The sequence below is a fragment of the Gallus gallus genome, chromosome 3, assembly GCF_016699485.2.
Source record: "Gallus gallus isolate bGalGal1 chromosome 3, bGalGal1.mat.broiler.GRCg7b, whole genome shotgun sequence".
Classification (NCBI taxonomy): domain Eukaryota; kingdom Metazoa; phylum Chordata; class Aves; order Galliformes; family Phasianidae; genus Gallus; species Gallus gallus.
In genome coordinates, this window is record NC_052534.1 from 38654884 (window position 1) to 38674766 (window position 19883).

Genomic DNA, 19883 nt, shown 5'->3' on the forward strand with positions numbered 1-19883 from the left:
CCTTGGCATCTGAATTTACCTTCACTAGGTTTCAAAATATGTGTAATGTGCCTGGAACTGTGGCAGGTGACTGATCGAGGTGTGTACAAACTGGGCCAAGAAAGTGGCAACAACCTTGAGCGGGGCAGAGATCAAAGCTCTGGGTGTACAGCTTCTTTGTGATCTCATTAGAGCCTTCAGAAGAGAGTGCAGCAATTAGAAGCACAACAGCTCTATTTTATGTGGATTAAGGGCTGCGTGTTGCAGAAGTAACGGGTTGAAATAGTGTCACGTTATAGGTAGGATGTGCCCCAAAGCCTCATTACGATTGGCAGCAGAGTGAAAAATTGTAATGGCCTTGTGAATACAGCAGTGTCCTTCAGACCTCTCTGGTGGAAAACATGATACGTGAAATAATTGACTCTCAGCCTCCCGCCACTACTTTACTCCGTGTAACAGTCACAATTGTTCTTAAAAATGCTTGTTAGGAAACTTATTATGCAGAAGGCTGAGAAATGGATGAGTCTTCCTGAGCTCAGCACGGTGGGAGCTGTACGTGCTTCCCTCTGCTCCCTCCACTGATGCTCAGCTGCAGTCCTCATGCTGTCCTGGACTGGGCCTCCCCTTCTGCAGCAACTGTTGCTCGCAGCAGCCTGTTCAGCATCAGCTGATGCCTACAGGACACTCTGATGTGAATGCAAACTCTTTGTTTGTCTGCTCTGGTGTTTGTATTTGGCTCTGAAAACCTCTGATGATTTAAAAAGCAGTTCTCTTGCCTGCCTGTTCCTTCCTTCAGCTCAGGCAGCTTTTCACAGCAAATACTGTTATTACTTTGGAAGAACTGCATTGCAATGTGTGCACATTTTGAGACTGTTTAGGATTGCCATTTTTATTCCTTGTTTGTTTTTTTTTTCATCCTGGAAAGAATGTTTATTTACTAAGGTATGTTTTGCAGGCCAGGATGGAGGCAGGAGTGTACTGGCTGTTGTCTGCTGGGTGGGCCACTGGAAGGGCCCTTCCTGGTTTCTCACCTCCTTCACGAATGTGATTTATGGGCACGTGGGCTGCACCTACAGTCTTTTTCTTTTTTAACTGGTTTATTCTAGGGCTTCCCTGGCTATTGAGCAACCTTTGGGCAGATTATCATTTTCCAAATTCTGGAGATGATTGATGGAGGGTCAGCAGGGATCAGGAGCCATTCTTTGAAGATGCATGACAGCTTCCACTGAAACCTGTGCTTCAGTGCTTTGAAGCTCTGGGTTTAAGCGCCTGCCTCACCTAGGCATGTGTTAATATGTGACTAATAAATGCAAATGAGTTAAGAATTCACGAGAGCTTCCCTGTGCTCCTGCTGTTCCCAGCAGTGCCCGCAGCCCTGCCTCGCTGCCTGCCCTCGGGCCCGCTGATCGCTTGATTTGTATCGCATGGCGCTTCCACAGAGAAAATCAGTATCCAGCTGCTTTTCTGGTAACAACAGATATATCTCTCTGTTTTAATTTCTACAGCACGCTACCCACCACGGGCAAAATTAGAATGTATTTGAGCTTGAAGATAGGCCAGGAAGTCTCCTAATCTCTCTTTGCTCTCTCTCAGAAGAGAAAAAATGTAAAATATATCTATTTGTTTTTCCCAAAATAATTAAAACAGCTCAATTAAGTGGAAAGATGATGCATTCTCTGGAGAAGGCAATGGATGGTAGTGAAAACCTCTAACATCTTAATGCTTTGTCTCCTCCAGAGCCTTTACAATCTAAAAAATCAGCTGTTGTAAAAGCGAGTAAGATGTTGGCAGGTGGATGAAGCCATGTCCTGAGGGTCTGTAGGAGATGCCAGGTTTTAATAGCTGGCTCTGTTTTCCTCCATTTCAGGATCAGTTCTTCAGAGCAGTGTCGGGTTTGTGGCCCTGCTCTCAGCACCACCTGTGTGGCTCCTGTACACTGTGGGATGCTCAGGGTGCGTGGTGAAGGCTGAGCCTCAGGCTGCTTGTTTCCCTTCACAAAGATCTAGTGCAACCATTTTCTATCAGCTGCTTGGTTTTGACCCCCTTATATCCCACTATAGTCTCTGGTCCAGGCAAACTATTGTCAAGGTCAGGCAGAGCTGGTTACATCCAGTTGCTTGTGTGAAGAAAGAAACCCGGCCTGCAGTTGCTTTAAGGTTTGTTGTTTCAGTAGGAAATGCCCCTGGGTTAGTTCATGCTTGTGAAACTTGGTGCTCTTTTCAGTACGTCTGGTTTAATGTTCAAGCCTGGTTTTGAGTTGCACAACAGAAGTTTCAGATTTAGTAAAAATAAATAAATAAAATAATACATTTTACAGCTGTTTTCTAATCATTGCTATTAATTTTACCTTGCAAGCACGACTGTTAACCATGACAGTGCTGATCATTGAGCTTTCAGTGAGGGGCAGCTCTGCTGCCTTCTAAATGCTGCTGAGCAGCTGCAAACGCAGCACCTTGATGCACAGGCCGTTAAAACTCATGTTGGGTGTCACATTTCTCTCATGGCCAGCTGTTGGCAGTGCAAGCAGAAGGAATAATACCTACCCAAAGAGATGTATATATGCAGCATGACCCTTGCTTTACGTCCGCCACAAGGATTCATAGCGAGCACTCCCAGGACTGTGCCATGGTTCTCCCTTCAGCGAAAGGGCCACGGGTCCCTGTGCAGCTCAGCTCCAGCTTGGTGAGGATGAGATGGCCTCTGAAAGTGACCACTGCCTTCCTCTTGCAGCTTAGACTCCTTTCTGTACGGCCTCCACGCGCTGTTCAAAGGGGACTTCCGGATAGCGGCGAAGGATGAATGGGTCTTTGCAGACATGGATCTGCTGCATAAGGTGGTCGCCCCAGCGATCCGTATGTCCCTGAAGCTCCATCAGGTAGGGTCTTTGTTTGTTTGTATTTGACTTTTACTCTTGCATTTGTCTTCTTAGGGAAACACTGGGAAACTTGAAAAATGCTTGATGAGGGGGAAATGGAGGATGTGTTGTTTTACTCTGAGAAACTTCCTTAACCAAAATGGAAAAGCTCAGCATTTATCTATTTTGCATTTACTCGATATTATTCCTCGGTAGCCCCTAGCTACCCATTGGAGACTATTTTTATTGCAGAGCTTGCCCCTGTCTTTCTCATTGAAACAAAGCAGATGGATGTGCCATGTTTCACTTGCGGGGGTACCCTAATGATGGGTGCTAGCTTGAAAACAAATGCAATAAATTGATCAAGAAACTTTTTTAAAAAAAATCTGTAGATTGATTGAGCTGATTTCATCATTAATTTATCAATCCTTTTGTGATGGGCAGTACCCGAGTGACACTTCCATATGTTGTTGGAAGTCACTGCAGAGGAGTTGTGGTTTGAAGGGTTGGTGTCACTGCTGTGTGTTTGATTGTGTTGTGCTATTTCTGACCCCATTCTGTTTCCACTTGCAAAAATCCAGCACACCTCCATTTAAGTCACTCCAGCTACTTCAGGTCAACCCTTGTATAGCTTGGAATTGATTTTATTCTTTCTCTGGTGTATTATTCAGTCTCATACACTTTGCTAGTACATGGTATTTATTATTGTTGTGAATGTAACTGAAGTGGAACTGCTGCCAAGTAACCTATGAGAATTGGACAAAATAATTCTGTGACTGTAGTCACTGGAAGTGTAACAGCTGAAAAAGTAATGTGATACTGTGGTATCTGTTGATGGATTCATAGTCAGTGATTTTGTTGTGGTTTTACATGTATGAAAAAACAAACACCGTGGAACACCGCAGGTAGCTTCTATCTCCCTCCAGCTTACCTAAGAGCTCTCTTCCCGTGATTTTCCACTTTATAACTTGTCAGTGGATAAGCTCTCATTCTCTCTTTGTCTAGTGGAGGTGTGAGATTAGAACAGGTTACGCTAGAATAAAAATTGTGCCTTTCTATATTATTGTCATTCTACCTCAAACACACGCTGTGTGTTTGTCATGTTAGAGCAGGGACTAGAGTTCATAGAGTCATAAAATCCTTAGCGTTAGAAGGGACCTCTAAAGGCCATCCAGTCCAACTCCCCTGCAATGAACAGGGACATGCACAGCTAGATCAGGTTGCACAGTGCCTGATCCAGCCTTGTCTTGAAAGTCTCCAAGGATAGGGTAACCACCATATCTCTGGGCAACCTGTTCCAGTGCCTCATCACCATCACTGTGAAAGATGTTTTCCTTGTGTCTAACCTAAGTCTACCCTCTTTAAGCTTGAATCCATTTCCCCTTGTTCTGTCACAATAGACCCTGCTAAAGAATCTGTCCCTTTCTTTCCTGTAGCTCCCCTTAGATACTGAAAGGCCGCTATCAGGTCATCTTGGAGCACTCCAACAGGTGCATGTGTCTCTTGTACTGAGGATTCCACATCTGGATGCAGTACTCCAGGTGAGGTTTCACCAGTGCAGAGTAGAGGGGCAGGGTCATCTCCCTTGCCCTGCTGGCCATGCTTCTTTTGGTGCAGCCTAGGATACGGTTGGCTTTCTGGGCTGTAGGGCACATTACTGGCTCATGTTGAGCTTCTCATCCACCCGTACTCCCAGGTCTTTTTTGGCAGGGCTGTATTCAATCCCTTCGTCCCCCAGCTTGTATTGGCAACAGGTATTGCCTCAACCCAGGTGGAAGACCTTGCAGTTGGCACTGTTGGCACTGTCCACAAACAAAACAAACTAGGATTTTGTTTCTTTGTAGTGGTTTTTATATTTTCATAAATAGACCTGACCTTTTGAGTACTACTTCTTGTACTACCAGGACCAGTTCACCTGCCCGGATGAGTATGAGGACCCAGCAGTACTGTATGAAGCAATCCAATCTTTTGAAGAAAAGGTTGTTATCTGCCATGAAGGGGACCCAGCCTGGCGCAGTGCTGTCCTCTCCAACAGAGAAGAGCTGCTGACCCTGAGGCATGTGGTAGATGAAGGAGCAGATGAATATAAGGTTATCATGCTTCACAAAAGCTACTTGAGCTTCAAGGTTATCAAGGTATACAAACCATCTTTCTAATACTGCAGTAACTTAGGGCTGGAGTTACAAATATTATTTCTGAGTAATCTGGCCAAAAGGAGGAGGTTGATCATAGCCATCAGAGAAGAAATTAGAGGCCGGAGGAGAATTCTGTTCATTTCACTTTTATTTTCCACCCTTATATTTGTTCATCACAAATAACATCCCAGGCTTATCCAGGGAGTTATTGCTCATGAGGTTTATCAAACCTGTTGGTACAAAGATATGACATGCGTGCACACTGCTACTACTGTTCTACAGAGGTCACATAGTTCTGTATCTGAAATGTTTTCACATGGCCCACACTGCTTTTTTACCTACCTGTAGGTCAACAAGGAGTGTGTCAGAGGACTGTGGGCTGGGCAGCAGCAGGAATTAATCTTCTTGCGCAATCGTAACCCAGAGAGAGGGAGCATCCAGAACAACAAACAGGTCTTGAGGAACTTAATTAATTCTTCATGTGATCAGCCACTGGGATATCCAATGTACGTTTCCCCTTTAACCACCTCGTACCTTGGGACACACAGCCAACTGAGGAACATATGGGGGGGACCAGTCAGTTTGGACAATATTAAAAAGTGGTTCAGATCCAAATGGTTAAGGTAGGTGTTAAATGTTGGTCTTGCAGATAGACACCTTGTAGTCTTAGTTCTGCTGTATTTTTCTGTTAAGAGAGTAATTGCATATTGTTATCTATGAGTAAAACAATTGCACACAACTCAGAATGTAATAAAATAGCCCTACAGATATGGCTGAAATTTAATTCATTAACTTATTCTTGCCTTTTAATCAAAATTTTCTATGTTTGTCAAGATTTGTTATCAAACCACTTAGCAGTACAAACATTTCCCTTTTTGGGGGGAAATTTTACTCTTTATGCCCCATAAACAAGGGTGTATTTTCTGTAACTCAGTGACGTGTCAGAACATGAGGAAATGTTCTGGTGGGTTATGATGGGTTATGCTCTACAACTTTGGCAATATAGATCGTCATCTCCACATCATTGCTCATGTCCAAAGCACATCTAAAAACCTACTTACAATCCACCAAAACTGATGATTTGTTCTAGTTTTGCATGGCAGGTATGACACCTTCTGTTTCTCATTCATGTGTGAACTTTTCCTACAGTAACAGGGCTATGTCTCTCATTCTCTCTGCCTGTCTTTCTGCTGCTGTGGCTGAGAAACGGACAACTTTACGGAAGCCAGCTTGACTGCTAAGGCCAATGCTGAAATACTGAGATTAAGTCTGGTGGCTTAATATGTTAGTTTCCCAGCATGCAGGTCACTCCCATTGAGCTCTTCTTTATGACTCAGTGGCCCCATGCAAAATGATCTATAGACATAAATGTAACATTGCTCTTAGTCTCCAAAGTTGGGTAACGATTTTGGTTTGTGTCATTCATAGTTATGTCCCAGCTAAACTTAGCATGCCATAAAATGCTGAAAGACTCATAGTTGTATAAGAAAGCATAAGTATACATTGAGGGGATGCCTAATATTGGTGGCACAAGTGCTCTGTGCATGTAGACTGACTTATGTGTATGTTCATGCAAACAGGATGCGTAAGGACTGTCATGCAGCTCACCATGACAGAGGCAACGTTGAAGAAGCAGATACTGGAGGAGGCTCTGGCAGCAACTCCACAGGTAACTCAAGCCAGAGCAGCAGCTCGCAGCACACCAGAGATGGAACCCCTCAGTTGCAGCCTTCGTCGCAAGAGGCCCACCAGCGTGCAGGTATTTGCACAATTTATTTGTCTTTTTCTGTAGTTTTCTCACCAGGGGCCACATCAGCAAATGCTTTCAGGGCTCTCACATATCCAGTGAAAAACTAATTTTAGAAAGACCAACCTTTGGCTTTCCTAGTGACCAAGCATGTGTAGGAGATGTCTTCCTGACACAGTTCCAGGTATTTATTGCAAGAGCATAAAGCAGATGTGTTTCATGTGACTACCAGAGATCTCACTGTCAGGCTACTTCATGTCTAATTTTTGGACTGGGAGATACTGCTTACGGTATGAGAAATTCAGATGGAGGGAGTCCACGTATGATGCCTGTTCACACAGTGAGCCTGTGCTTACTGTTTATTGGGAACAGCAGAACTGAGAAGTATGCAAAAATCTTAATTATCTTAGAAGGAGCATGACAATTTATTGTGGGAATTAGTCTGGCTGTTCATTAGTGCATGTGGAGAATAAACAAATAGCAAGTAACTTAGTATGCCAATAGAGCAGTTATCAGGAGAAAATTAAATGTTGCCAATCATTCTGTCAGTTAACAGCTGAACCCTTTTCATATTAAATTATGGATTCAAAAGTGCTTCAGATGTGTTCATGCGGTGGAACTGCTGGCCTTCGCATTGGGAATACCCATTAAGTTTGCCAGTCGGGTCACTGGGAGACCTTCCCTAAGGGAGGGGGATTTGCTGAAAGGTCAAATTAATTGACTTTACATTACAAGTTGTGGTATTACTGTGTCAGTTAAGGCGGAGAACTAGAGGGGTCTAGCACCTGTTTGTTTCTTGTTAAATCATTTTGACCCGTCATTAAAAATAATGGACAGGACCAGAGAAAATCTTGCTGTGAATATGAGTCATGTCATAAGGATAAAATGACTACTGCTTTTAATTAAGTTTAGCTTTAGAGCAATCCCCACGTGCATGCTTATAACTTGACACTGCAGTAATCAGAATGGCAAACTTAATTGTAAAATAACAATCCCGAGCATGCCATGCAATAATAAAAATTAATTGTGAATTGTTTAAAAGAATGTATTGGGTATCTAGAAAATCACCATCGAGAGTGGTCACACTTAATTAAGGAAAGCTACCTGGCTTTCAGGTAAAATGAAGAAATGCACAACAAATGCAAGGAAATGGAAAACAGCAGATGTAAACCAGAATTCAGTCCTGAGAGACGGTGAGAGAAAAAAAGAACAAAAGAAAGAGAATTTTCTGGCTCACACCATTAGGAACAGTAGAAATAAGGCCAGATTGATGCTGTTTCTTTTTTAAGAACGTTAGAAACAAAAGAAATTGTAACAGCAGTCTTGAGTCATCACTATATAGAAAGGGAAAGTTGTCAGTAATGTAGAAAAGAGTGTGTCTGTTTTGTATTCAAGAAAATGGAGGTGATCTGTGGTCTGATCATGAAGTAGTTCCCTGCATCCTCCCAGCTACAAAGAACATTAAGGAACACCTATCAAAGCCATGTGCTTAATTGAGCAAATCCAAATAGCTCTCATTCAAGATGGTTTTTAAAAGAGCTGGTTAAGAAGCCAGCTACTGTCTGATCTTCAGTAAGTATGAGGACCGTGAGGCAATACCAGAGCAGTAGCAGCAGACTTACTCTATGTCATGCCTTAAAAAAGATGTGACCAACACAGGTCTGTCAGTCTGACTGCATCAGGACACTGGTGGCCTCCCATGCACAATCCTGGTGCGCTGATTTAAGAACATTTATCATTTGGAAGGAGATTAAAAAAAAAAAAAGAGAGAGATCAAAAATGTGGGAGATGTCCTGTAGGGAAAGATTAAAAACTTTCCAACAATTTATATTGTAAAAGTTGCTTTGATCATAGCCTGCCAGTACTTACCTGGGCAACAACAGGTGACCAAAGACAGCCAGTTGTAGCAGGCTGTAGCAGGTACAACAAAGCTGTGCAAATTCTAACTTGAAGTGCTCATTTTTTAGCAGTGAGAGTAAATAGAGTAACAAGTGGCTACAGGTTAAGATAGATTCTCCATGCCTGCCAACATTGGATGCATTTCTGAAAAATAATGGTGGTTAACAATGCCATACAGTAGTTACTTCCAGGAGGGTCTTTGGCCCACATTACATAGCATGGCAGCAATCCCTTCTAGTCTCACAATGCATGAATTGAGTGCATTTCATGCTTTTGTATTTCATATTTTGTGGCCCGGTGCCAGTGAGTCTGCAAAAATGTGTTTGAAGCCCTATTTAAAAGCGCAACAAAAATGGGGAGTGTTGGGGACGTGTGGGGTTCTGTTCCAAAGCATCCCTATTTCATGATGCAGTTTGTGGAACAGCCTTTGTTTCCTAATTGCTTTCAGGGACAGAGTTATTTTTGTGCAGATACGGGTGGTCCCCTGTCCAGTGCTCTAACCACTGCATTTGGGATGAGTGCTGAATGCTTTTGGACAGCGGTCAGCTTGGAAGCATAAATCACAAACAGATGTTTGGCCACATGAGCCCCTGCACAAACACACGCACCGCAGCCCCTCTGTTCCAATCCGTGCTTTTCATTTAAAAAGGTAACTTAGTAAAATGACCATCAGATGTAGAAACCACAGCACTTGCTTAAGGAAACCCCTGATCCTTCAAAGCCCGCAGCTCACAGCCGGTGTCTGCCTATTGGTCACAGCTGGAGCACAGAGACGCAGGCAGAGCTGCAGCGAGAGCCACGTGCATCTGTCCCACTGCTCGCAGGGACTGCAGGGCTTTCATTGCCAGGGATGCTGCTCTGCATGTCATCTTCAGAAATTATTTTTTTATTGCTCTGTGTGTAACAGTAGAAATAATGGTACATTGTAAATGGGATGGAAAAGTGTCCGGTGCTCGCCAAACCACCGAGGAATTAGACCAGCTGAATGGCTGCAGAGAGGTTATGGCCAAGCTCTGCCATCTGACTCTGTGCCAGGGTGCCTCAATTCTCTTTGCTTCAGAATCTGAAAAACTGAGCTAATGATCTCAGCCTTGGAAGGCAGACCTGTGGGTGTAAAACAGCTACAGAGTGTAAATAGCTTGGGTGTGGAATTCTGTGTTTCTGGAATCCTTGAATTCAGCTATCATAGTTCATTGAGACAGTGTGAGATGTAGGCTGCTTTGTGCTGCAACGCCTCAGTATTTGGAGGGGTTCCAGTGCTTCCCTCCCCTCCATAATTCTGGTATTATTACTACCAACCTGGAAATGCCTGCCAGACTTGCTTCTGCCTTGGTGGGTCTCAACAGGTTTTCTGCCTTTAGCCCTTTACCCCACAGCTATAGCTAGGAAATCCAAACGCCAGCTCATATTAGTGTCTGCAGTTTCCTGGAAAGGAAAAGCCAGGCAGGCCCTCATGTGACTGGCTGGTGGCTGCCTAAGCCTGGGTTGGTCTGTATGCAGCAGCAACAAACTGTGTGGGGAGCTGTGGTGCCAACCTGCTGCGTGCCACCTGCAGAGCGCCTGGCTGCAGTGTGCCACTGGGTTCACTGGTCTGCTTTTCATTCTGTGCCTATTTATATATGCAAGCATAAGAAATACAGAAATGCTTTGTTTACATTACAAAAGTTGTTGATGTAAATGTTTTAAGAAGTTTGTGGAGAAGGTATACATATAGGAAGACAGAAGTTGCGCAGACAGCAGAATAGTTTATATGCTCTGTGTACAACAGTGGTTGAGCTCAGATGCTGCACAGGATGGGACAAGAGCTGCATGTGGGCCTTGTTTAGACCTTCAACAGACTGTCTTGGGGTGCTCGTATCTTTTCAATCTGTGATATACTGTAAACATCAATCTTGGAACTTGGCTAAACTATTAGCTTTAAAAACTGCCTTGGGGATTGAATGCTGTGGACTCCCACTTGGCTGAATCCTCAAACTCTCATTCCTTATATGCAGGAATAATTCTTTGTAATGTGGCATTGGCTTAATTCACAATTTTATGTTTTACTTTTGCAGCTAAAAGTTATACCAAGCCATTTAAAGTGGGTAGTCAGCATCCCCTCTTTCATTGTGGTTATCAAGGGAGAGTGGAGTCACAGCAATGCTGTGCTCAAACGGTGCTCACAGCGTAGCTTAGGATGTGTGGGGCAGAATTGGCCCGAAGTCCTTTCTTCTGACCCAGTGCAGAACCACTATAGCGGAGAAAACAGAAAGGTTCCTGGGTTTAGCAACTTCTCATGCCTGTGATTCTAGACTTCTTCTGCTGATAAATCCTACAGTAATGTGCCAGCAGTAATATATGCACACAGGACATTGTCAGTAGCATGGATTTCCTCAGGATGCCACTACTGGCAGCATTGAAGTATATTTATTACTCTTTCTTTTAAAGGCAGGAGGAAACACAGGAGTCAGTCTGTCCAGGCACACGCTGCTTTAAACCAAAGGCCCCCTGTTTCAAGTCACTCTGGACCAATCGCAGAAAGCCGCCAGCCTTTCATGCAGACATCTACATCTGCCCACGAGATCGCCCAAAGGCTCTCAAGCAGCCAGCTGTCATTCCACAACTCGGCCACGTCCGTGTTTTCTCAGTCCCCTGTCGTTCCCGCTGCTGGCCAGCTGACTGTGCAGGACCGAGCTGCTGCGATGCTCAGGTCCAGCCTGGCCTCGTCCACTAGCTCCACACTCAGCCTGCTGTTTGGCAAGAGAAGTTTTTCAAGTGCTTTGGTGATTTCTGGGCTCTCAGCTGCAGATGGAGGTAACACCAGTGACACGCAGTCGTCCAGCAGCATGAACATCGCCATGGGTCCATCCGCTAGAGCAGCAAGTCAGGCAACTCGGGTAAGGCTGAAGCCCAAACAGCAGTACTGAACATGAGTTGCTGTGCTGTTCACCCATCAGGTCCCCGTAACGTCCTCACCACTGTTTGGTTTCTTCTTTCTCCCATCCAGAAAACAGTCTTTTCTGGATTTTGGTATTTAAATTTTGCATCGCGGTGAAATTGAGACTGTATTTGTGTGTATATAAGTGATGAATTCATTAGTAAGGGTAAGCGGGTTGTTAAGAACATACCTTAGAATCCAGCCTGGGGCAAAGTGCCTCTTCTTTTTACTGGGAGCAGAGACTCAGTTCTGTTTTATGCAGCCCAGGTGATAAGTACCATCATGAGCAGACTAAGTAGTTCCTTTCCTGCTTGCTTACCCAGGACTGAATTATTTGTACAAAAACAAATGGCTCCCACTGAACACTGCGCTTCCTCTGTTACCCTCTCTGACCTGAAATTCAAATCCAGGACCTTTGGACCCTGTCGCTGAAAGGGTTAGGCAAAGGAAGTCTGGAGGAAGTATTTCCCAAAGGAAACTAAAAGCCTTTAAAGAAACCTGCATGCTCTGTGAATCAGCATTTTCTAACAGAAAAACAGAACACACAAATAACTTGCAGCCTTCATCCCAGTAGGCTTCCAGTTCAGTTCCCCTCAGTTCATCTTCCCTGGAAAATTCAAGGGACAGTAACACTACTCTGTTTCATTGTCTCTTGAAATGTATTTCTTTCACTTTGCCTGCCATGGGCTGCTTTCCTGTGTTTTGAAACGTTTACCTCTGAAGAGCAGTAATGTGAGAAGATGGATCAGACATAAAGGGGAGCTGCAACTAGAGGCTGACTAACAACATAATTAAGACCGACTTTCACATTTGTCCAATCAAAATAGAAGTGAAATTGGCAACAGGAAAATTGAGGATATGGAATGTCCAAACTACTTTTCTTCTAATATTCTGAATTGTATATAACTTCCCCAATTTTCAGACTTCTCTAAATCCCAAGTGAAAAAAGCTCCCTGGTCTGTGTGTATTTTGCTTTCGACCCAAAAATGCCACGTATGGTATAGTTCATGAGGTTTTGCCATTAACTTCAAGAGAAGTTGACTGAATATTACTCACCTCGGTCCAATCCTGCTTTAGCACTCTAATAAGCATTAGAAATTTGTACAGCTGAACATATCAGGTGACAGGGCAATTTCCAAGGTAATTTGCAAGCATTCAGCATGTGTGCAGTGGTGAGTACCAGTGGTGGGATTCACCTCATCTACCTTTAAGCCATGTAAGGTTTGGGTATAGAGTCTCGGTAGGTCATTGGTGTTGCTGCTGTACTCAGCAGAGAAGACAATCCAGCTCATCCTTACAGCCGTCAGGATGAAATTTTTCCCTGTGAGATTCGTCAGTCTCTGCCAACCACTGACAGCCTTGAATGATACACCTCAAGCATTACATTTAGATGAGGTGAGTTCTGGCCAAAAAGTAACTGCTCTGAGTCCAGGCGCCTATTTGATTGGAAGTGCTAAGGAGGTATCTTAGTTACACCTTAATACAGCATGGTTCTGGAAAGCTTTCATATTGATGGAGTTCGTACAGTGAGGTGACAGTGTGCATAACATTTGCAGGCTGGTAATTGCATTCCAGTTCTGTGGCAAAAGTTTCTTTGTGAGTTGGATTTAAAATCTGGCGTATTATGCAAGCCCCAGACTAACCCGATTTCACTTCTTAGAAGCTGGCCCTGCTTGAAGCAGGGGTTTGGACTGGATGACCTCCAGAAGTCCTTTTCAATCCAAAGTACTTTACAGCTCTCTACGCTTGTACATCTGTGGTACTAAACCTCTAGCTCCTCCGCTTTTCTTTCCAAATGTATGCATTACAAGTACCTGTTCACTCTCCAGCAGTCCCTTGTGAATTATGCATGCTAAGAATCCCATGCGGTCTCAGAGAATGACATTCCTAAATCAATTTTTAACTTTTTCACCCGTCACTTCAAAAAAACAGCTCAAGTGTTACTTACGTTCTACTTCCTGATCTCACCGACTCCTCTCTTCCCCTGCAGCAGCTCACTGAGACCTGCGATGCGACTGATGCGACAGAATCTAAACCGCGTCGAGAGCAAGGGCTGTCCCACGCCATACTCATGAGTCAGACCCTGGAGTGCCGAAGGGCCAGCCAGGAAGACATGGCCCTGGAAGACACAGCCTCTCAGCAAAGCCTGTCTGAGGAGCAGTAAGGATTAGCGGTAGCGCGAGGGCCACGCGTTTCTCAAAGTTCAAGACAGAGTTAAGTCAGGGAGCTGCAGGTGGGTTTATGTTCTTTCAGATTTAACACGCAACCTCCAAACGTTTATTTTTCTAACTTCCGAGCGGGAATATGACAGGGCACGTGTTCTTCAGCCAAAGGCCTTTGGCATGGGTAGGGTTGGAAGATGTTCTAAAAATCATGGTGCCACTTCATCTCAGGTTCTTGTAAATCCTAGAACAACGAACACAACCTGTGACATTCCTTCCCCTGCAGAGGCGTTGACCCACTCACGGTGACAAAATAAAACATAACAGGTGGTGAATGAGTGAATGCAATAGAGATATTAACACAACTTAGTGAAAAGCACACAAGACATCTTTCCTGCCGTAGCTAGACAGCTGATTGCATGCAAACTAATTGGCATTTGATATATAATGTATAACAAAAGACAGCTTTGAAGAGAAGCAGTGAACACGTACAAGGACAGTACAACGCCTGCTGGAACATTAGAGGTAAATTCGATTTGATTTTTCCTCCCCAACAGCAAATCTCTTCCTTTTCCTCCAACATGCTATGCAGGTGGTAACTATGAATAGCAACACGGCATCACACAGACTGATATACTGCATGCAGCTATACTGAAACATTGTGTGAACGAACCTTGCTAAACAAACACATTAACAAAAGTCAAGCGCAAGAAAGAAAGTAGCCAGTGCATGGAAAGCCTTCACAAAGCATATGGTGCACCTTATTTGCAAAGAAAGCAGCTCTCTATTAACAGCTGCTCTTAGGTATAATCTCATGCTCCTGTTCAGTTTACAGCAGTGTTTCTCAAACTGCGGGCAACCGGCCCTCCTGGGAGATGCAAAAGGGCCCACGAGAGTTCTCCCCGAGGACAGCAAATGCGAAGCAGGCTGTAATTACTGTCTGCGTTTGTATTGGGCAGGGAACAGCTCAATGCCTTTAATTGCTGGACACAGCTCAGTGTCCGTAAACACGTGTCCAGTAATTACACAGAACTCCAATTTCCCTCCCCCAGAGAAGCTGAGCTGCTGCCAGTTTAACAGTTGCATAAAGACAGATGAAGCAAAAAGAGAGACCGTGCTTTCACGAAGTTTGAGAAACACTGATTTACAGGGATGCAGGACTGTTTGGGAAGCCAAAAGGCTACAACAAATCCTTAATGTAATATAGGGCATAAACACACGCGTGTTGGTTTGGTTTGTTTTTGTTTTTTTTTTTTAATTAAACAATTTGCAGCTATCTGTGTTTTGCTGTCCCTCTTCACTGCAACTACCACGGACTGCTTCTAATTCTCCTCATGACAATATGTGCAGCCAGGCTGCCCCAGTTAACAAGATTTAATGAGAGATGTCCCAGCTAAGCGTTATTGGCATCAGATGATAGACTGTTGCATTCCGAGCTTCCTAGCGTGCCACACTTGGGATGACAAGTAGTAGAACCAAATCACAGCAAGTGAAAATAAAACCATCCACGTATGCTTTGCGTGGCAGCAGTTTTCTGTTTTCCTCTTTTATTTTGAATTCTTTTCACTTTGTGCTTTTTATGTAATAGAGAAATCTATTGTTTTTCTCTCACGTCGATCTTGACAAATTTGGTACAATGCTTGGCGTAATCTAGGCAACGTTCTGCTTACAGTTACAAGCACAAAAGCAGATGGGTACCACGTACTCCCTGAGACATGCAGCCATCAGTGTAGCTCAGGCCCTGCTGCTGCCTCCTGCAGCTTCCAGCTGTGATGCAAAAGAGGAACCTGAATTCAGCTGCTCCTTTCTGACCACTTCTGGCAGACATGACCTCTCCAACCACCCTGCTGGCAGCGTGTTTGGCGCCAAAGAAGTTATAGGTGTAGGTGAGGGGCCCTTGATGACAGGCACCGGCCCTATTTCTGCTTTAGGGGCTTTGCAGTCTGCTAGGATAAACCACCAACACTGTCTTCCTAAACTGTTATGCACAGAAGCAGGGCAAACAGCTGCAGAAAGCACTAAGCTTTCCCAGGTTAGCCTCACCCAGGCCTACAATTGCCAAATCTCCAACTAAAACTTGAATTAACTTCTATCAAAAACAACTCTATTGGTCTCAACCAACCAAAATTATTCTGTGCATCCACCTCAAGCAAACCAAACCACACTGAGAAACAGCTGCACAAACTCTTACCGCTGCATTCACCCAACACCAACGGTGACACCTTCCACCAGCAGCACTTCTTCAGAGACTCACCCATCTCCATGACCTCTCTGCACCCCAAGAAACACAATTACCTCCCAGTTCCTGACTGAGGTCAATCCACCAGGGCCTGGAGGACACGAGGTGCCGTGAGGCTCAGGTTCCTGCTGTGTGGGGCGGTTGCCAGAACAGGCAACTCCTAACTCCTGTGTTCAGGCACAGCACACAGGCAAGGCTGGGATTCGAACAGAAGTGAGTTACTTCTACTATCCTCAGACAGGTTTTCTTTTCTGCTAAAGATGTTACTGTAGCACAGCGGGTTGAAAAGCAAAAGTGGGACCATTACTAATAGCCTCAATTAAAAAACAGCAACCAAAGATGGCAGCAGAAACTCTCCTCCATGTTGCATTTCTACATGACTTTGGAGATAGAAAGGCTGATGTTACTAAGACTGCTGCTTTGTGCAGTGTTTTTAGATGTGGTCCAATCCCACAGAATTATCACACGTGACGGTTAGAAATAAAACCTGCAACCAGGTACAACACTGTGCTGACCCTAAAAAACATGAGGTAGAGACAGACCCAGTTCATTACATCAGCATGTGATGGAAGATACATTTAAGGCATCTTCCTTGGGAGAAATCTCTCTGTCCACAAGAGCAGTCAGTACATGCAGTTCTTTCATAAAGATGGCAGCAGGGATGACGAGATGGAGCCCCCACCTGCTGCTCAGCTTGTCCCCAGATGATAGCACCGCTGCTGAAGAGAAACATGGCATGATTTAATCCATGCTGCCTCAATGAGGCCCTCAACACAAGAGAGCAGAGAGGAGCACATCCAGCAAGTACAGCAAGCTCCAAGCAGGAGGTTGACAGGTGTACGGTGAAACAAGCACAAGTACAGCACTTCAGCCCTTACATTAAGTGTGGGACAGTCATCACCTACCCTCATTTTGATTTCCTAAACTCTCTTTTCCACTGGTAGTCTCTTGTTCACATAACATGGTGAACGCCGAGTGATAAACTCCTAAGAGTGAAACACGCCCAGAGCTGGCCAGAAGATGTTAGTAGCACTTTACCAAAGCCAACCTCAGGCTGCAGAACTGCTCACAGCCACCAAGAATGCCAGCAAGCCCCCAGCCTGGCCTTCAGCCCAGCTGGTTCCTACCACAGCAAGCAAGAAGCAAACAGTGATGGGCACTATCCACAAAAGTAAGTTCATCCCAACATACAAATGCCATAGGTCCTGCATGTCGCTGTATTTTGAAGCATTTCAAAAGCTTTTATGTATGTATACATACACACATGCACAAGTAAGGAAGTCGAGCTGCCACTGAAAAGTCTCACCTCATTTCTGCACGCAGAACATTTTGACGTTCATGGCATTTAAGACAACCATTAGCAAAAGCACTTACCTACCACTGGGATTCTTTATCCCTTGCTAAGACAGACAGGTACTCTTAGTCTGAAACTCTGAAGTTCTAGGAGTCTCTGCAACGCTACTTGCATTTTTAAAGAGCTATTTAGTAGCATTTGGTTCCAACTCAAGTGACTGCACTTCTGTTGCTGGGGAATTTAAGTTAAAGATTAGCTGAATTCTATGCAGCTCATAGAGGATTAGAATTATCAGCGAAATCCTCCAGCACGTAATAAGCATCATCTCATCAATGCTTTTTTTTTTTTAAACTACCCAATTATTGCCATTTTTAGATTGCTCCCTGGATCGGGAGCTGGTATTTACAGCATTTCACTACTGCTGGTACAACCTGAAATCGGCGAGATAGACATATTACTTATAATTAACTTTGCAGTAGGTCCAGTGTTAAAGATTCACCTCTCATTCAGCCTTCTCAGAGTATTACAAGTCAAAAATGGTCTAATGCATGATAAATAGTACAGGCCCTGTTTATTCCACGCTGCGTGCTATTTATGTTGGATTACAAGCCTCCTTGCCAAAAATGTCCTCAATTCTCAGGCTTTGAGAAAATAATTGGTACCTCACAGTCCCCTCTTTTTTGCACCAATTAAAACCTGCAGGTGCACTAATGTTGTCATCTGGAATCTTGCTGTTACATCAGAGGTTATTTTCACCAAATGTGTGCTATTAGTAAAATTAGCCCATCAGGGGAATGGCGAATGCTCTGTTTGTTGTTACAGTTCTCTCAAGGCTTTCCAAATATTTTACTAGTGTAAGACCAGAGAATACATTTTTTTACCTCTAAAGTAAACACGGGGTGCCATAAAAGCTAACTTCAGTTGCTAATACTGCTTTCCCACCCAGTGCATATTTGGAACAGGCAAATCATTTCTTTAGGACTGTCTCAGAACACAAAAGCCAGAAATGACTGCTGAAACCATTTAGGATCTCCTGCTGAACACAGATCACAAAATTTCTCTTTATTTCTCTTAAAAGCACTGTGTAGCTCAGAAGATGGATTTAAAGAACAGCAACAAAAAAAAGACTCACCAATGTAGAGCCAGGCAGCAGAAAGCAAGAGCTACTGATGTCAGTAGCAAAAAATACCCTCTGGTTTAAAAGGCTGATGTTTCATTCACAGCTGAGAAGGAAAAAATTCACCTCCATTTTGGGTGAGTAGATCCAGTGACTAACTCCCCTGGCTACACAAGGTCCCATCAGCACAGCGCTCAAAACTTACCAGAGCTGAAGATTCTTTCTGTCCTGTCTAATTATGGAATGCAGTGAGCAGGGCAATATACCTACTCTTATGAGGAACAAACATCATGAGGTGATGCAACTCTTACCACTACTGCCTGAACTGCAGTTTGGAAACCTGAACTCTGCTGTCATCACTCCTGAAGAAATTCCCCTTCCCAGCCTATACTTAAGTATCAAATATCTCCAGTCTGATTTAAAAGTCAGACCCGCTTTAACACTTCTGAGAATTTTGGTAACTATCACTGAAAGAAATATTATTCTTCAGTGTATTTTATAGCTTAACTTACTCCATTGAAATTGTCAGGTGTTCAGCATGTAAGAGCAGAGAGGCCTATGCTCCAAAGTCTGTGGCGCACAGCCCTAAGAAAGTGCTTTGGTCTATAGTCATTCGCTTCTAAAAAGGTGCCTTAAGAATGCTTTGGTTTTAAAAATAACAAGCGAACAACAAAAAGCACTGAGCAACCACTACAGGAGTTGCCAGGCTCTGTAGTTTAGATACCTGCATTTCAGAAATTCAATTTAGATTATGGCTTCCATATAGTTCTCCTTTCTGAATGAAGTTCTTGGTCCCTTCCAGTAACTCCATTTTGAATATATTGGTATGTTAAAAGTCACAGTTGCCAGCATCCTCTCCTTGTTCAGCAAATTTAAGCAAGGGAATGAAAGGATTAATAATTTCATGTCATCAAAAATTCTGGGCTGGGTAGATTTTTATTCCAAGTAAGAGTCTCCAGCTTTATACTGTGTTCAGTAACTACCAGAGTAAAGCAGGAGCAAGCTACTTCACAAGCCAAATAATATTCCCCCCACTCCATCCCCACCTCAGCTCACAGTTTCACTAAGGAGAGTGAATTCCAGTACAATTCCCAATGCATTTGACAGCAATGCATTCACACCCTCATTAGAAGGTACGCTCTTAACGCTGTCACTCCTGTGCATGTAAAGGTACAGATGCAAACTCCTACTGAAAGTTTGTGCACATTTAAAACAAAGCCTAACGAGGGCATATGGATGACTGCAAAAATCTATGCAACTCATGACCGTGGAATGAGCTGCACGATCCAGAAGCCAATACAAGTTTGTAGGAGAAGGCGACCAAGCAAGAATGGCTAGCCACAAAACTGCCCAGCAGTAGCACAATAGCAGCCCACAGCAAAATCCCACTGAGTTGTGCTAGCATAAGGAGCAGCACTAAAGGGAGAGAAAAGAGCACAAAAGATACCTTGCAGTACCAGACATCAACAGTATCAATACCAATAGCACAGCTGGGACATGAAAAGCACTGAAGGCACTTTATCGCACAAGACAACTTTCA

The 19883-nt window shown here is 43.9% G+C and overlaps 1 protein-coding gene and 1 long non-coding RNA gene across 4 annotated transcripts in view; one reads left to right on the top strand and one right to left on the bottom strand.

Moving 5' to 3' along the window:
- The window catches only part of PCNX2 (pecanex homolog 2 (Drosophila)), a 150198-nt gene extending 135229 nt beyond the window's left edge, over window positions 1-14969 (top strand). The window contains exons 29-34 of one of the 3 annotated variants that reach the window (XM_015284401.4): window positions 2710-2854; window positions 4738-4968; window positions 5317-5591; window positions 6549-6727; window positions 11042-11490; window positions 13522-14969. In XM_015284401.4, the coding sequence (XP_015139887.2) occupies window positions 2710-2854; window positions 4738-4968; window positions 5317-5591; window positions 6549-6727; window positions 11042-11490; window positions 13522-13695 (1453 nt within the window). In that variant the 3' untranslated portion in view covers window positions 13696-14969. The remainder of the gene's footprint in view (window positions 1-2709; window positions 2855-4737; window positions 4969-5316; window positions 5592-6548; window positions 6728-11041; window positions 11491-13521) is intronic. The other 2 variants (XM_015284402.4, XM_015284403.4) reach the window with 2 other exon arrangements.
- Window positions 5099-13516, bottom strand: LOC121110438. Its single transcript, XR_005858877.2, has 2 exons — window positions 13480-13516; window positions 5099-5653 (listed from the first exon to the last, which is right to left on the bottom strand). It is a non-coding gene; the product is annotated as an uncharacterized LOC121110438 (long non-coding RNA).
- Window positions 14970-19883: the final 4914 nt, after the last annotated feature.